Source organism: Procambarus clarkii, chromosome 50 (assembly GCF_040958095.1).
Source record: "Procambarus clarkii isolate CNS0578487 chromosome 50, FALCON_Pclarkii_2.0, whole genome shotgun sequence".
Classification (NCBI taxonomy): domain Eukaryota; kingdom Metazoa; phylum Arthropoda; class Malacostraca; order Decapoda; family Cambaridae; genus Procambarus; species Procambarus clarkii.
The window spans coordinates 15,474,469-15,491,491 of NC_091199.1; the positions used below are offsets into that span (position 1 = coordinate 15,474,469).

At 44.1% G+C, this 17,023-nt stretch overlaps 1 protein-coding gene across 24 annotated transcripts in view; it reads left to right on the plus strand.

The window, feature by feature from the left end:
- The window catches only part of LOC123772612 (protein bric-a-brac 2), a 309,393-nt gene that overhangs the window by 104,101 nt on the left and 188,269 nt on the right, over positions 1–17,023 (plus strand). For 2 of the 24 annotated variants that reach the window (XM_069303592.1, XM_045765846.2), the window contains one exon: positions 8,999–13,594. The exons of 21 other annotated variants lie outside the window; for them this stretch is intronic. Coding sequence is in view for 1 of the 3 variants with exons in the window: in XM_045765846.2 (XP_045621802.1) it covers positions 8,999–9,328 (330 nt within the window). In the remaining 2 variants the exon portion in view is untranslated. Of the gene's footprint in view, positions 1–8,998; positions 13,595–17,023 lie in introns of those variants that run through there. One more of the 24 variants, XM_045765857.2, reaches the window with a different exon arrangement.

A 17,023-nucleotide genomic window follows, 5' to 3' on the forward strand; every position in this document is an offset into this window, starting at 1 on the left:
CTGTGATTAGATGTGTTTTGTGATCTTACTACTTAGCATTCTTTCAAAGATTTTTATGATGTGCGATGTTAGAGCTATCGATCTTTAATTCTTTGCATCAGTTTTACTACCTCCTGAAATCTGCCCATAATACGAAAACAACATGTAAAGGATTTGGGAATAATGATGTCTAATGACCTAACATTCAGGAAGCATAACAAAGCAAATATAGCATCAGCTAGACAAATTAAAGGATGGATTATAAGAACCTTCAAATCCAGGGATCCCATCACAGTGCTCATACTATTGAAGTTACTGGTGCTGTTCTGCCTTGAGTATTGCTCCATACTCGGCTTCCCCTTCAGAGCAGGTGATATTGATGAAATAAAGGGAATACAGAGAATATATACAGCACACACACGAAAAACACCTAAACTATTGGGATCGTCTCAAAGCCCTCAAAATGTACACTCTAGAAAGGAGATGAGAGAGATATGAAATAATATATATGGTGTATGGAAAATATTGGAGGACAGGTGGCAAATGATAACAGTAGAATGCTCTAATACATATAACTAATGTTCTAATGTCCAACTAATACTAGTATGTATCATGGCTTTCCCTGTGAGAATTGGGGTGACCACTGTCCTGGCTACGCTCCGTGATTAGACATAAGTTCTGTGATTGTCCTTTGGGGTGCCAAGTGGGCAGTTTCATAGTAAGTCAATGTAATTCCTTTGAGATATCAAGAAATTAATGAGAGTTGGACAAGGTGTGAGGGACGTGGTGTGGAGTCGTTGCAGGAGGAGACCGGTCGTAACATCCACCGGTGAAGAGAACAGGGAAAAGGTAGTGTGTTCCTCGAGTTCTTAATTATTAGTATTTTGAACACCATTGCCTATTCTGTTGCAAAATATTTTTAGGACAGTTTATCAACAATCCTTATTTAGTTAGCTGTTTTTGAAGAGTGGAGTGGTATAATTACATGAATTAATAAATTAAAATACATGTGTACTGTATTGGTGGTCTGCCATTTTGTAGTTGGCCTCGTGAGTAAAAGTCTCCTCACCCTCCTATCTCTAGCCTAGGCCCCCACCCCACTAATAGAATAAACATGATCAAATCATGTGAGTGTTGGTCATTGAGGACTTGAGGCCACTGGGTATCACACAATTCCTTTCCCCCACCCCTTCTCACCCCACCCCACCCTTCCACACCCAAATAATACTGTACTCCATATGGCTGCCACACTGACTTTTGAGCTGCTGCAAAATTCAAAGGGATGAGCCAGCAAGTTAGTACAATAATTTTATGCATGAAGGAGGTAAATGGGGGACCTGGGAGAATGGTCATATGGACGAATGTCCGTAAAGTGGGAACTCCCTGTATTTACAGTATTAACAGAAATTTCACCTAGTTGCAGTTCGTCAGCTTGCTTTGTGAAGGCTTCAATATTGTTTATGTACCTAACCTAATACAATACTACAAATTACTGTACATAAGCTTGGCAAGATTAGGTTTGACTGCCAGCTGCTGAAGCCTCTCTCGTTGAAGGGCCTTGGCTTGCTTGTGGGACTTCACTGGTTGAAGGGCCTTGGCTTGCTTGTGGGACTTCACTGGTTGAAGGACCTTGGCTTGCTTGTGGGACTTCACTGGTTGAAAGGCCTTGGCTTGCTTGTGGGACTTCACTGGTTGAAGGACCTTGGCTTGCTTGTGAGACTTCACTGGTTGAAGGGCCTTGGCTTGCTTGTGAGGGACTTCACTGGTTGAAGGGCCTTGGCTTGCTTGTGGGACTTCACTGGTTGAAGGGCCTTGGCTTGCTTGTGAGGGACTTCACTGGTTGAAGGGCCTTGGCTTGCTTGTGGGACTTCACTGGTTGAAGGGCCTTGGCTTGCTTGTGAGGGACTTCACTGGTTGAAGGACCTTGGCTTGCTTGTGGGACTTCACTGGTTGAAGGGCCTTGGCTTGCTTGTGAGACTTCACTGGTTGAAGGGCCTTTGCTTGCTTGTGGGACTTCACTGGTTGAAGGGCCTTGGCTTGCTTGTGAGGGACTTCACTGGTTGAAGGGCCTTGGCTTGCTTGTGGGACTTCACTGGTTGAAGGGCCTTGGCTTGCTTGTGAGGGACTTCACTGGTTGAAGGACCTTGGCTTGCTTGTGGGACTTCACTGGTTGAAGGGCCTTGGCTTGCTTGTGAGACACCACTGGTTGAAGGGCTTTGGCTTGTTGTGAGACACCACTGGTTGAAGGGCCTTGGCTTGCTTGTGAGACACCACTGGTTGAAGGACCTTGGTTTGCTTGTGAGGGACTTCACTGGTTGAAGGACCTTGGTTTGCTTGTGAGGGACTTCACTGGTTGAAGGGCCTTGGCTTGCTTGTGGGACTTCACTGGTTGAAGGACCTTTGCTTGCTTGTGGGACTTCACTGGTTGAAGGACCTTTGCTTGCTTGTGGGACTTCACTGGTTGAAAGGCCTTGGCTTGCTTGTGGGACTTCACTGGTTGAAGGGCCTTGGCTTGCTTGTGAGGGACTTCACTGGTTGAAGGGCCTTGGCTTGCTTGTGGGACTTCACTGGTTGAAGGGCCTTGGCTTGCTTGTGAGGGACTTCACTGGTTGAAGGACCTTGGCTTGCTTGTGGGACTTCACTGGTTGAAGGGCCTTGGCTTGCTTGTGAGACTTCACTGGTTGAAGGGCCTTTGCTTGCTTGTGGGACTTCACTGGTTGAAGGGCCTTGGCTTGCTTGTGAGGGACTTCACTGGTTGAAGGGCCTTGGCTTGCTTGTGGGACTTCACTGGTTGAAGGGCCTTGGCTTGCTTGTGAGGGACTTCACTGGTTGAAGGACCTTGGCTTGCTTGTGGGACTTCACTGGTTGAAGGGCCTTGGCTTGCTTGTGAGACACCACTGGTTGAAGGGCTTTGGCTTGTTGTGAGACACCACTGGTTGAAGGGCCTTGGCTTGCTTGTGAGACACCACTGGTTGAAGGACCTTGGTTTGCTTGTGAGGGACTTCACTGGTTGAAGGACCTTGGTTTGCTTGTGAGGGACTTCACTGGTTGAAGGGCCTTGGCTTGCTTGTGGGACTTCACTGGTTGAAGGACCTTTGCTTGCTTGTGGGACTTCACTGGTTGAAGGACCTTTGCTTGCTTGTGGGACTTCACTGGTTGAAAGGCCTTGGCTTGCTTGTGGGACTTCACTGGTTGAAGGGCCTTGGCTTGCTTGTGAGGGACTTCACTGGTTGAAGGGCCTTGGCTTGCTTGTGGGACTTCACTGGTTGAAGGGCCTTGGCTTGCTTGTGAGGGACTTCACTGGTTGAAGGACCTTGGCTTGCTTGTGGGACTTCACTGGTTGAAGGGCCTTGGCTTGCTTGTGAGACACCACTGGTTGAAGGGCCTTGGCTTGTTGTGAGACACCACTGGTTGAAGGGCCTTGGCTTGTTGTGAGACACCACTGGTTGAAGGGCTTTGGCTTGTTGTGAGACACCACTGGTTGAAGGGCCTTGGCTTGTTGTGAGAGACCACTGGTTGAAGGGCCTTGGCTTGTTGTGAGACACCACTGGTTGAAGGGCCTTGGCTTGCTTGTGAGACACCACTGGTTGAAGGGCCTTGGCTTGCCTGTGAGACACCACTGGTTGAAGGGCCTTGGCTTGTTGTGAGACACCACTGGTTGAAGGGCCTTGGCTTGCTTGTGAGACACCACTGGTTGAAGGGCCTTGGCTTGTTGTGAGACACCACTGGTTGAAGGGCCTTGGCTTGTTGTGAGACACCACTGGTTGAAGGGCCTTGGCTTGTTGTGAGACACCACTGGTTGAAGGGCCTTGGCTTGTTGTGAGACACCACTGGTTGAAGGGCCTTGGCTTGCTTGTGAGACACCACTGGTTGAAGGGCCTTGGCTTGTTGTGAGACTTCGCTGGTTGAAGGGCCTTGGCTTGCTTGTGAGACACCACTGGTTGAAGGGCCTTGGCTTGTTGTGAGACACCACTGGCTGAAGGGCCTTGGCTTGTTGTGAGACTTCGCTGGTTGAAGGACCGCTACTTTCTTTTCTTATGAATTGAAAATGTTAAGCATGCCGCCTTTTTTCATTGGTCACTTTTATGTCGAGTTCTTTGCCCAACCTGAAGCATTGATATAAATTTCCAATGTCTGAACATGCACTGTTGGATGAAAAATTTATTTGTCAATACAAAACATGATATCATTGGGTTTAGTTGCGAGTGGTGCTTCCTCTGTCCTCATTTTCACCATCCTCGTCTTTATCTGGCTCACCTGTAACTGATTAGAGACTCTTCTTTGCTCAGCATACCATGTCTTTGGTCATTAGCATCCCTTTCTAGCCATTTAACCACTTTCTGCCTCAAAATTTTCACCACCATATCAGAACACGCCATGAATTTCATCAGCAAGTTCCTCAAAACTCAAATTTTCTGCCTTATTTACCGGAGCTGTGAGAAGTTTCTTTGACAAATTCTTGAAAGTCAACTTCTTGATTTACCTCGATACTTTGGCTCAGTTATAGTGTGCATATATAGTTTCCTTAATAATATATCTTTTAAAATTTTAAAATGTTTTTTTTGCCCTGGTATCTACACCAAGTTCATCTTCCTCATTAGGTAAAACCACCCAAACTTCATTTAACATCTTTTTGGTGTACAACCTCTTGGTGGCACAGATAACTGCTTGATCCATAGGCTGGATGAAAGAGATGGTACTTGTATTAAGAGAGAGTGCATGATCCAGCAAAAGCAGAGTCCAAACTTCACTTGGCCTCACTTTGTGTTTCTTGATTAGATGGTCAGAAATATCCTTACAAACAACCATGAAACCACTAGAGAAGATTTTCCTGTATAAACAATACATTCATTGAGCTATAATTTTTCACAGGCAGATTGTCCAAGCAATGTTTTAAGGTTGTTGGGTTTGTTGGAGTTGGCAGCAGTTGCCTGTGTGGTTGTGTGTGCCGCCAGCACCAGCACACACCCTTGTTGATAACCTGTCCTTGTTATCTTTGTGCCCCGACACACACACCCTTGTTGATAACCTGTCCTTGTTATCTTTGTGCCCCGACACACACACCCTTGTTGATAACCTGTCCTTGTTATCTTTGTGCCCCGACACACACACCCTTGTTGATAACCTGTCCTTGTTATCTTTGTGCCCCGACACACACACACCCTTGTTGATAACCTGTCCTTGTTATCTTTGTGCCCCGACACACACCCTTGTTGATAACCTGTCCTTGTTATCTTTGTGCCCCGACACACACACCCTTGTTGATAACCTGTCCTTGTTATCTTTGTGCCCCGACACACACCCTTGTTGACCACCTGTCCTTGTTATCTTTGTGCCCCGACACACACCCTTGTTGACAACCTGTCCTTGTTATCTTTGTGCCCCGACACACACACCCTTGTTGATAACCTGTCCTTGTTATCTTTGTGCCCCGACACACACACCCTTGTTGATAACCTGTCCTTGTTATCTTTGTGCCCCGACACACACCCTTGTTGATAACCTGTCCTTGTTATCTTTGTGCCCTGACACACACCCTTGTTGATAACCTGTCCTTGTTATCTTTGTGCCCTGACACACACCCTTGTTGACAACCTGTCCTTGTTATCTTTGTGCCCCGACACACACCCTTGTTGACAACCTGTCCTTGTTATCTTTGTGCCCCGACACACACACCCTTGTTGATAACCTGTCCTTGTTATCTTTGTGCCCCGACACACACCCTTGTTGATAACCTGTCCTTGTTATCTTTGTGCCCCGACACACACCCTTGTTGATAACCTGTCCTTGTTATCTTTGTGCCCCGACACACACCCTTGTTGACAACCTGTCCTTGTTATCTTTGTGCCCCGACACACACCCTTGTTGACAACCTGTCCTTGTTATCTTTGTGCCCCGACACACACACCCTTGTTGATAACCTGTCCTTGTTATCTTTGTGCCCCAACACACACCCTTGTTGATAACCTGTCCTTGTTATCTTTGTGCCCCGACACACACCCTTGTTGATAACCTGTCCTTGTTATCTTTGTGCCCCGACACACACCCTTGTTGATAACCTGTCCTTGTTATCTTTGTGCCCTGACACACACCCTTGTTGATAACCTGTCCTTGTTATCTTTGTGCCCCGACACACACCCTTGTTGATAACCTGTCCTTGTTATCTTTGTGCCCCGACACACACCCTTGTTGATAACCTGTCCTTGTTATCTTTGTGCCCCGACACACACCCTTGTTGACAACCTGTCCTTGTTATCTTTGTGCCCCGACACACACCCTTGTTGACAACCTGTCCTTGTTATCTTTGTGCCCCGACACACACACCCTTGTTGATAACCTGTCCTTGTTATCTTTGTGCCCCGATACACACACCCTTGTTGATAACCTGTCCTTGTTATCTTTGTGCCCCGACACACCTCTGTCTGTTTAGATAGTGTTTGTAACTATTTGCACCATAGTACAAAGATTGATGTAATAAGCAATTAGATAGTAGAATTTTGTACTATTCACTTTATAGTCTGAAAAACTGAAGCTAAAAAGTTTTAAATATTTCTAGGCCTAGTGTAGCACACACGTACTGTATTAGGTCTCAGATAGCATGCATCTGACCTAGGACGGTAAGGTTATCTTGAGGTGATTTCGGGGCATAGCGTCCCCGCGGCCCGGTCCTCGACCAGACCTCCTTTTTGTTACACACCCCCAGGAAGCAGCCCATAGCAGCTGTCTTACTCCCAGGTACATATTTACTGCTATGAACAGGGGCATCAGGGGTGAAAAAAACATTTTGCCCATTTGTCTCCGCTTCCACCAGGGATCGAACCCGGAACCTGAGGACCACGAATGCGAAGCGCTTTCCACCCAGCTGTCAGGTGCCCAACCGCCTGGCAAGGTTTATTTAGTTTATCTTTGCAACATAAATAGAAAAATCTTTTCCGGTTTCTCCAAATTCAATAGTACCGATTTCTACTTTCTAATTGTGTTGTACGACGTATATGTACTCTGGTCCTCGTCGTTACCATAAGTACATACTGTACTGGCAAAACAGGAGGATGGGCTGGTATATCTTGTATTTATCTTTGTTTCTTTATAGTGGTGATGGTACTTACACCTATACCAAAATCCTTGGCAACAGTCACAGCTGACAGGACCTTTTCTCAAAGTTCAGTCACTCTAAGACGTTTAATGAATTTAATAACTTTCGTCTTAACTCCTCCATGCCTATTGCTACCATAGTCTTTGCAAGAAAATTATTGGTTATTAAAACAAAAGTTGGGAAAGAGAATCGTTCAGTAATGGGACGACACTGGTCAATCACGTGAGAAGAGAAAGCACATGGCTGGGTTATACCTGCTTGATGGGGTTCTGAGAGTTCTGTTACTCCCCAAGCCCGGCCTCAGGCCAGACTTGACTGGGTCTGCATAGGTTCACTTGTGGTACATTAGGTAGAATACCTGGAACATACCTGGAGAGGGTTTTGGGAGTTATTCTCCACAAACCTGGCCCTTGGCCAGGCTCAACATGTGATACTGTAATTTGATCCAAAAAGCTTTTGCTTGGAGTGGCCTGCAAGCCCACATATCCACTACAACCCGGTTGGGCTGGCATTTCTTGCAAGAACTTGTCAAGTGCTTGTGAAGACATCCACCTTTGTGCTGGCAATGTTTCTAAATGCTTTCCAGGAGGGTATTGACAGCATACACTCCTGATGTTCAGGCAGTGTTCTCTGATTGTTCCTATGGCACCTCTACTCCTCTCGACAGTAGTTCTATTCTGCATTTCCTTCCATATCTTTCACCCAGTATGTTGTTATTCTACTGTTCAAATTAGGGACCTGGCCTTCCAGTATCTTTCATGTAATATTTGATATCTTTTTCGTCTCCCTTCCAGAGAGTACATTTTGAGAGCTTTGAGACAGTCCCAATAATTTAGATGTTTTATCGTTTCTATGTGTGCCGTATAGGTTCTCTGTAGGCGACCATACAGAAAATAAATCCCATATTTTACCTGAGAAATACAATGTACAGTCAGTACATTCGGTTTTTAACAATTATTATTTGTCCTAATATTAGATATTATATTTATTTTATTCTATTTTATTTTATTAATGCAACTTAATGTAATTAATGTTTTGGGCATTGAATTATAATGTTATGAGCATTATGTGTAGATAGAGCTAGGGCCTGACATGCGTGGTGTCCGTGGCTCGAGTCTCCTAGAGCCCAGGTGAATGTTATGGGCATTAGTTGCCACATTTTGTTTAGTAGCATGACATCATCATCATGGTAACCTGAAGTGGCTTTGGGATTGCGGAGTAAAACACTTGACCTCCAATGAATACAGATTTCTTGTCCGGCGGAAGTCAAGGTAATCAAAGTCGGCTTTTTGAGTTGTTGATTAAGCACTTGAACTTGAATACATTCAGGTTTCTTATCCAACAGAAATCATGGTAACCCAACACACTCTTCGGGTTAAAAGGCCTATAAAAAGTGAAAAACTCAAACATGAAATCTTGTGGATTATTAGAATTTTCGGGTTACCACACTGGATTACCGAGCGCCTATTTTAATATATTTTCAGTCACATTCCAAGTCCTCTTTAAAATTACTGTAAATGAATAATTTAATTGCTGTACAGTAATGAGAGTGCATTGTTGTACAGTATTCTTGTAGAGTAATGTGCAGTACATTATAGAGTACAGTATTGTAAACTATTCACAGGACTGCAGAAATGGAACTTCCTTAAAGTGCATTCACCTTGTGAGAGGTTTAGGTTGTATGATTGATTTATGATAGAAGCCTTTGCTGTTCTTAAAGTTCAGAAGTAGACCGATTTTACTGTTTTTGGGAGTTGGTAACATTTGGTCTTGTTCATTCATAGTCTAAGTTCTTTTAGTATATGAATAGTTTTAATAAAAACAGTAAACACTGCTTTCTTGTTTGCTTAGATTGATGCAATTAAAGGGTGAAGGTTGATGGCCATACAGTTGAAGTGGCTGCTACAATGTGTCTCCTCTCCGTAGGTGGGTGACGGCAGAGTGGCAGGTGGCGGATTGGCAGGTGGCGATTGTGGTCCATACACCTGTTCCATTTGTGGCCAAGTATGCTCGGGTCAGGCACAGTGGCTTATTCACTCTACCACACACTCTCCTACTGCAAATGCACGTTTTCGCTGTCCCTTCTGTAATTATGGAACCAATGACCGCAGCAACTTCCGCAGGCATGTGACAGTTCACACAGGTGTCAAAAACTATAGGTGTCCACGATGTGGTCGTCGCTCCAATGATCGCAGCAATATGAAGAAACATGTCATGAGATGTGTGACAGTTGCTCCTACACACACAATTGGATAGATGGCTACTATACCATTATTGGTATCAGTTCTTAGATCCAATAAAAATACCTTTTTAAATGAAAACCCTCTTTTTTTTTTTTTTTTTTTTTTTTTTTTTTTTTTTTTTTTTTTTTTTTTTTTACAAAAGTGCTTAACCTATGACAAGCCAAGAAAGTTGAAAAATAAAAAGATGTGTTTTTGTGATGTGTAACTTGTGGAATAGGTTATAACCTTGGTAGACAGTGAAAGAGTGCAAGTAGATAGTGAGGGAGTTGATGAGGCCACTAACCACGAGGCCTTGTCTCTCTCACTGCTGCAGGAATGTTGATCCTTGGAACCAACGCAAGGCATACACACATGCAAAAATGAGGAGTCATACATTGTGTGTACACACCTGAGGGCAGAGTGGGGTGCGAGCATGCCAAAGGGCAGAGTGAGGGTGTGGGTGCATGCTTGCCCGTGGGCAGTGGGGAGGTAGCAGGAATGTGTACACCCGAGGGCAGAGTGGAGGATTGGGTGTGCGCATGCCCGAGCCCGAGGTAGCGGGTGCGTGCACACCCAAGGGCAGAGTAGAGGCACATACTGTATGTAAAAGTTACTTTGCCTATTATTCTGAATAGGTAATGTTCGAGACCCAATGCTGTGCAATAGACAAGGACTTGAGAAAAACACTCATTGCCAAGTGGGGAACTTATGTTAAAGGGTTTTTATATTGGTGATTATAGGGGGAAACAAATATGATTTTTCTGTATACTATTTTTGGAATAATTGGGATGCCTGTAACAACAGTTTTAACTGTTGACATAAGAGTCAGAACACGTTCAGTAATTTGAAATGTTGCTACATGCTGGATTGAAGTTTGATAATGGCTATTTAGGTCATGTTATCAGTTTTACACAATATTAATTTCAGTTTTCACACAAAGCTGAGCATGGTTGTTGTACAATAGATTTATATTTATATTGTTACATTTATATAAGACAAAAATTTATCGTTAACAGCTCCGTTTGAAATGTTCAAAACATAATTTGTATTAATATATACAACATGTGAAAATATTGTTAGTCAATATTGAGAGATATTTCAAGGGAATTGTAGTGAAAATGGTTGGATGTTAGTATGTGGTGGATGTTAGTATGTGGTGGATGGCAAAATGTAATGACTTAAGTTCTCACATCAAACTGTTCTGTCTCACACTACTGTATGGCACATCATGCCTGGTGAAGTGTTGTATCACACTACTGTATGGCACATCATGCCTGGTAGAGTGTTGTATCACTACTGTATGGCACATCATGCCTGGTGAAGTGTTGTATCACACTACTGTATGGCACATCATGCCTGGTGAAGTGTAGTATCACACTACTGTATGGCACATCATGCCTGGTGAAGTGTTGTATCACTACTGTATGGCACATCATGCCTGGTGAAGTGTTGTATCACTACTGTATGGCACATCATGCCTGGTAAAGTGTTGTATCACACTACTGTATTACTGTATGGCACATCATGCCTGGTGAAGTGTTGTATCACACTACTGTATGGCACATCATGCCTGGTGAAGTGTTGTATCACACTACTGTATGGCACATCATGCCTGGTGAAGTGTTGTATCACACTACTGTATGGCACATCATGCCTGGTGAAGTGTTGTATCACTACTGTATGGCACATCATGCCTGGTAAAGTGTTGTATCACACTACTGTATTACTGTATGGCACATCATGCCTGGTGAAATGTTGTATCACACTGCTCTATTGTGACATATCAGGTGATAAGACAAGATATAGTGTGTGTCACAGTGCCATGTGGCATATGACAACTGGTGAGGTGATGTGTATTGTGTTGGCACGTGTCATGTGGTGTCGTGTGACGTCTTGTTTGGTACCCGGCCGTGTTGCGCGTCACAACTGGAATTGATACTCTGAAGAATATTTGTATTGCTTGTGACATCAATTAATTTCCACTCTCTCTTTCTCAGTTGGCCCTGAAATGGCCCTTTTTCTATATTTTATAAGTATAGTTTTGCATTTAATTTTTGTTGCAAATTCAGATTGTTTTAGTTTTATTGTGTCGGATTACTGAGAGTTGTAGTTTGTGTGGTGTTGAGAGCGGAGAGTGAAGACGTGTCTCCCACACTTGTATTCAACTGGACCATTATTAATGTTTAGTTGGCCCTCGTGGCTGACATTGGTGCACCCTCATGTTAATGTAACCATTATTTACTGTGTTATATTTAGCAACAATATAGGTATGGCCAATTTGTTAGTCTTTTAATTTTTGAACCATTCAACTTAACATTAAATTGACAGTACTGTACATGGTGTGGTTGATGCAATGTGCATATGCTCCGTGTACATATGCTCCCTGTGTATATGCTCCCTGTGCATATGCTCCCTGTGCATATGCTCCGTGTGCATATGCTGTGTGCAAATGCTCTGTGTGCATATGCTCCGTGTGCATATGCTCCGTGTGCATATGCTCCGTGTGCATATGCTCCCTGTGCATATGCTCCCTGTGCATATGCTCCCTGTGCATATGCTCCCTGTGCATGTGCTCTCTGTGCATATGCTCCGTGTGCATGTGCTCTCTGTGCATGTGCTCTCTGTGCATATGCTCCGTGTGCATGTGCTCTCTGTGCATATGCTCCCTGTGCATATGCTCCCTGTGCATATGCTCCCTGTGCATATGCTCTCTGTGCATGTGCTCCGTGTGCATGTGCTCCGTGTGCATGTGCTCTCTGTGCATATGCTCCCTGTGCATATGCTCTCTGTGCATGTGCTCCGTGTGCATATGCTCCGTGTGCATATGCTCTCTGTGCATGTCCTCCGTGTGCATATGCTCTCTGTGCATGTGCTCCGTGTGCATGTGCTCCGTGTGCATGTGCTCCGTGTGCATATGCTCCGTGTGCATATGCTCCGTGTGCATATGCTCCGTGTGCATGCACACAGCTCAGTACACTCTTGACAAGCCTGTAGTCACATGTTCTCGGTACACACCTGACCTGCCTGTGATCACATGGGACTTGTTCTCGGTACGCACCTGACCTGCCTGTAGTCACATGTTCTCGGTACACACCTGACCTGCCTGTAGTCACATGTTCTCGGTACACACCTGACCTGCCTGTAGTCACATGTTCTCGGTACACACCTGACCTGCCTGTAGTCACATGTTCTCGGTACACACCTGACCTGCCTGTGATCACATGGGACTTGTTCTCGGTACACACCTGACCTGCCTGTAGTCACATGTTCTCGGTACACACCTGACCTGCCTGTAGGCACATGTTCTCAGTACACACCTGACCTGCATATATTAGCAATATCATCAGTCTTGCAGCATATGTATCTTCATGTCCAGGAGACACAATGAAAATCAAAACCAGAACTTTTGTATTGTTGAGTTGTAAGGTTTCCTTTGAGATTCACTGTAGCCAATGATATGCATAGTACCGAGAAGTGATGTAACACTCGTACTGTGTTATGTGATGCACAGTACCGAGAAGTAATGAAACATGTTGACCAAACTACACACTATAAAGTTAAGGGACGACGACCATTCTCCGTCCTGGACCATTCTCAAGTCGAACAATCAACTTGAGAATGGTCCAGGATGGACCAAAATGTCGTCGTCCCTTCACTTTCTAGTGTGTGTGGTTTTGTCAACATATTTCAGCTAGGTTATTGTGACTCCTCGTCTGCACAAGTAATGTAACACTCGTGTTGTATTGAGAAAGATGTAGTATATTGTATACTCAGTTATGTAGTCATTAGTGGTTTAAGGTTATCGCTTTTTCTACAGTGGTGAAAATTTGTGTGTTACTTGGTAATTATTGAGTTTTTAAAAGTTGGTCATTTGTAATGGTATATTGCACAGGTGAGACTGGGCTGGACCCAGCGGTCGGCGCCAGTCCCTTATGGTATATTACACAGGTGAGACTGGGGCAGGACCCAGTGGTCGGCGCCAGTCCCTTATGGTATATTACACAGGTGAGACTGGGGCAGGACCCAGTGGTCGGCGCCAGTCCCTTATGGTATATTACACAGGTGAGACTGGGGCAGGACCCAGTGGTCAGCGCCAGTCCCTTATGGTATATTACACAGGTGAGACTGGGGCTGGACCCAGCGGTTGGCGCCTTGCGGTATCTACCGCCTCCACTCACCTTTGGAATTGAGCTTGTGGAAACATTTTAGATATATAAGAACTTTCCTGAATATTGTTTGCTCCTGATATATTCAAAGACGACTTAATTAATATTGTGATAAATAAAGATAAAGAAGCAAATGAGTTCTTGTAACTTCCTCCTTCACAGTAGATCACTCAGTAACTTGCTCCTTCACAGTACATCACTCAGTAACTTGCTCCTTCACAGTACATCACTCAGTAACTTCCTCCTTCACAGTACTGTACATTACCCAGTAACTTGCTCCTTCACAGTAGATCACTCAGTAACTTCCTCCTTCACAGTACTGTACATTACCCAGTAACTTGCTCCTTCACAGTAGATCACTCAGTAACTTCCTCCTTCACAGTACATCACTCAGTAACTTCCTCCTTCACAGTAGATCACTCAGTAACTTGCTCCTTCACAGTAGATCACTCAGTAACTTGCTCCTTCACAGTACATCACTCAGTAACTTCCTCCTTCACAGTAGATCACTCAGTAACTTGCTCCTTCACAGTACATCACTCAGTAACTTCCTCCTTCACAGTAGATCACTCAGTAACTTGCTCCTTCACAGTACATCACTCAGTAACTTGCTCCTTCACAGTAGATCACTCAGTAACTTGCTCCTTCACAGTAGATCACTCAGTAACTTGCTCCTTCACAGTACATCACTCAGTAACTTCCTCCTTCACAGTAGATCACTCAGTAACTTGCTCCTTCACAGTACATCACTCAGTAACTTCCTCCTTCACAGTAGATCACTCAGTAACTTCCTCCTTCACAGTACTGTACATTACCCAGTAACTTGCTCCTTCACAGTAGATCACTCAGTAACTTGCTCCTTCACAGTACTGTACATTACCCAGTAACTTCCTCCTTCACAGTAGATCACTCAGTAACTTGCTCCTTCACAGTACTGTACATTACCCAGTAACTTCCTCCTTCACAGTAGATCACTCAGTAACTTCCTCCTTCACAGTACTGTACATTACCCAGTAACTTGCTCCTTCACAGTACTGTACATTACCCAGTAACTTGCTCCTTCACAGTAGATCACTCAGTAACTTGCTCCTTCACAGTACTGTACATTACCCAGTAACTTCCTCCTTCACAGTAGATCACTCAGTAACTTGCTCCTTCACAGTACTGTACATTACCCAGTAACTTCCTCCTTCACAGTAGATCACTCAGTAACTTCCTCCTTCACAGTAGATCACTCAGTAACTTCCTCCTTCACAGTAGATCACTCAGTAACTTGCTCCTTCACAGTAGATCACTCAGTAACTTGCTCCTTCACAGTAGATCACTCAGTAACTTCCTCCTTCACAGTAGATCACTCAGTAACTTGCTCCTTCACAGTACTGTACATTACCCAGTAACTTCCTCCTTCACAGTAGATCACTCAGTAACTTCCTCCTTCACAGTACTGTACATTACCCAGTAACTTGCTCCTTCACAGTAGATCACTCAGTAACTTCCTCCTTCACAGTACTGTACATTACCCAGTAACTTGCTCCTTCACAGTAGATCACTCAGTAACTTGCTCCTTCACAGTACTGTACATTACCCAGTAACTTCCTCCTTCACAGTAGATCACTCAGTAACTTGCTCCTTCACAGTACTGTACATTACCCAGTAACTTCCTCCTTCACAGTAGATCACTCAGTAACTTCCTCCTTCACAGTACTGTACATTACCCAGTAACTTGCTCCTTCACAGTACTGTACATTACCCAGTAACTTGCTCCTTCACAGTAGATCACTCAGTAACTTGCTCCTTCACAGTACTGTACATTACCCAGTAACTTCCTCCTTCACAGTAGATCACTCAGTAACTTGCTCCTTCACAGTACTGTACATTACTCAGTAACTTCCTCCTTCACAGTAGATCACTCACTAACTTGCTCCTACACAGTACAATTCAATTTCTCAATTTCATTCTTTGCTATGCACACCATTCCCATCCCGTGGGCGGTGGTGGAAAGGGTTACAGAGGCACAGAATGGTTCAGGAACTGAACCCCATAGTTCATTTAGCTAAGCAAGTGACTAATCTTTTTGAGCTAGTTACAAAATTGTTAATGTTATATACACGTGTACATATATGTATATACAATCATTTACACAAATACATACACATCAATAATCTTTTATATCACAAGTGACAACAAGAGGCTCACAAGTCACTATGTAATATATCGGAAAATGAGAGGGGAAAAGAAAGAGGAGTAAGGAGGTAGAGAGGCGTGGGAGGTGGAGAGGAGCAAGGAGGTGGAGAGGAGTAAGGAGGTGGAGAGGAGTAAGGAGGTGGAGAGGAGTAAGGAGGTGGAGAGGAATAAGGAGGTGGAGAGGAGTAAGGAGGTGGAGAGGCGTGGGAGGTGGGGAGGCGTGGGAGGTGGTGGAGAGGTGTGGGAGGTGGTGGAGAGGCGTGGGAGGTGGTGGAGAGGCGTGGGAGGTGGTGGAGAGGCGTGGGAGGTGGTGGAGAGGCGTGGGAGGTGGTGGAGAGGTGTGGGAGGTGGTGGAGAGGCGTGGGAGGTGGTGGAGAGGCGTGGGAAGTGGGGAGGCGTCGGAGGTGGAGAGGCGTCGGAGGTAGAGAGGCGTCGGAGGTGGGGAGGTACGAGGGAGAAGTGCTCAGGGAAAGGGAAAAGTTTAGAATGAGAGGGAGAGACTTGAGATCAAGGAGGAGATTAGAAAAGTAAAAAAGGTAGAAGGGTAGAAAGTAGAAGTAGAAAAGGGCTGCCACCATCCATTCTAAACTCAGTACTGTATATTCAAGACAAGGAATGGAACTTGTCTGTACAGGTATCACAAAATTATCAAAGATGTTGTTAGCATGTATTAACAGGATCTGCTGTAAGCATGTACTCGTACTCTTTAACTGTTAGACCTCGCATATTACCGCTCATGTTGGGGGTTTAATAGCGAAAAATATTTGAATTATGTAAAAAAGCTGAAAAATGTTAAACAAATCTCCAACTTATTGGCTTCAGTGTTGTGAAACTTTCATAAAAATATTTTCAGAAAATGATTTTAGACGAATTTTTAAAAAATAACAACGTTTTGTTAATAAGGAGAACAGCTCATAATAACTGGAACTGAAGGATTATGGAGTAATAAAGAGATGCAAGTACCTGTCCGACACACACAGAAGAATAGTAGTAAGAAGAGTCCACAAAGTGGATATGCAGTTGGTGCCTTTATATCATTGCTGAGTAATACATAATAACATACTCATTATTATTTGTGTTATTATGCTCTATTTTGTTATATATATCATATAAATACATTGTCCAATGTTAATATATGTTATTTTCATCAATGTCCCAAATATATTTTTTTAGCGTGACATTAGAGTGCTATATTAGGCACTTTACATCTATGGTGAATCACACAGTTACTAGTCGTGCTCCACACCCACCCAACTGGACGGCAGCTTTACAGTCATGTGCAGCTGCACCTACAGTAAGCATATTTTGGATACTTCACTAAGATTCCTGGGAGCACATCATTATGAATGAAGTACTTACACATTTCTTGGACTACATTA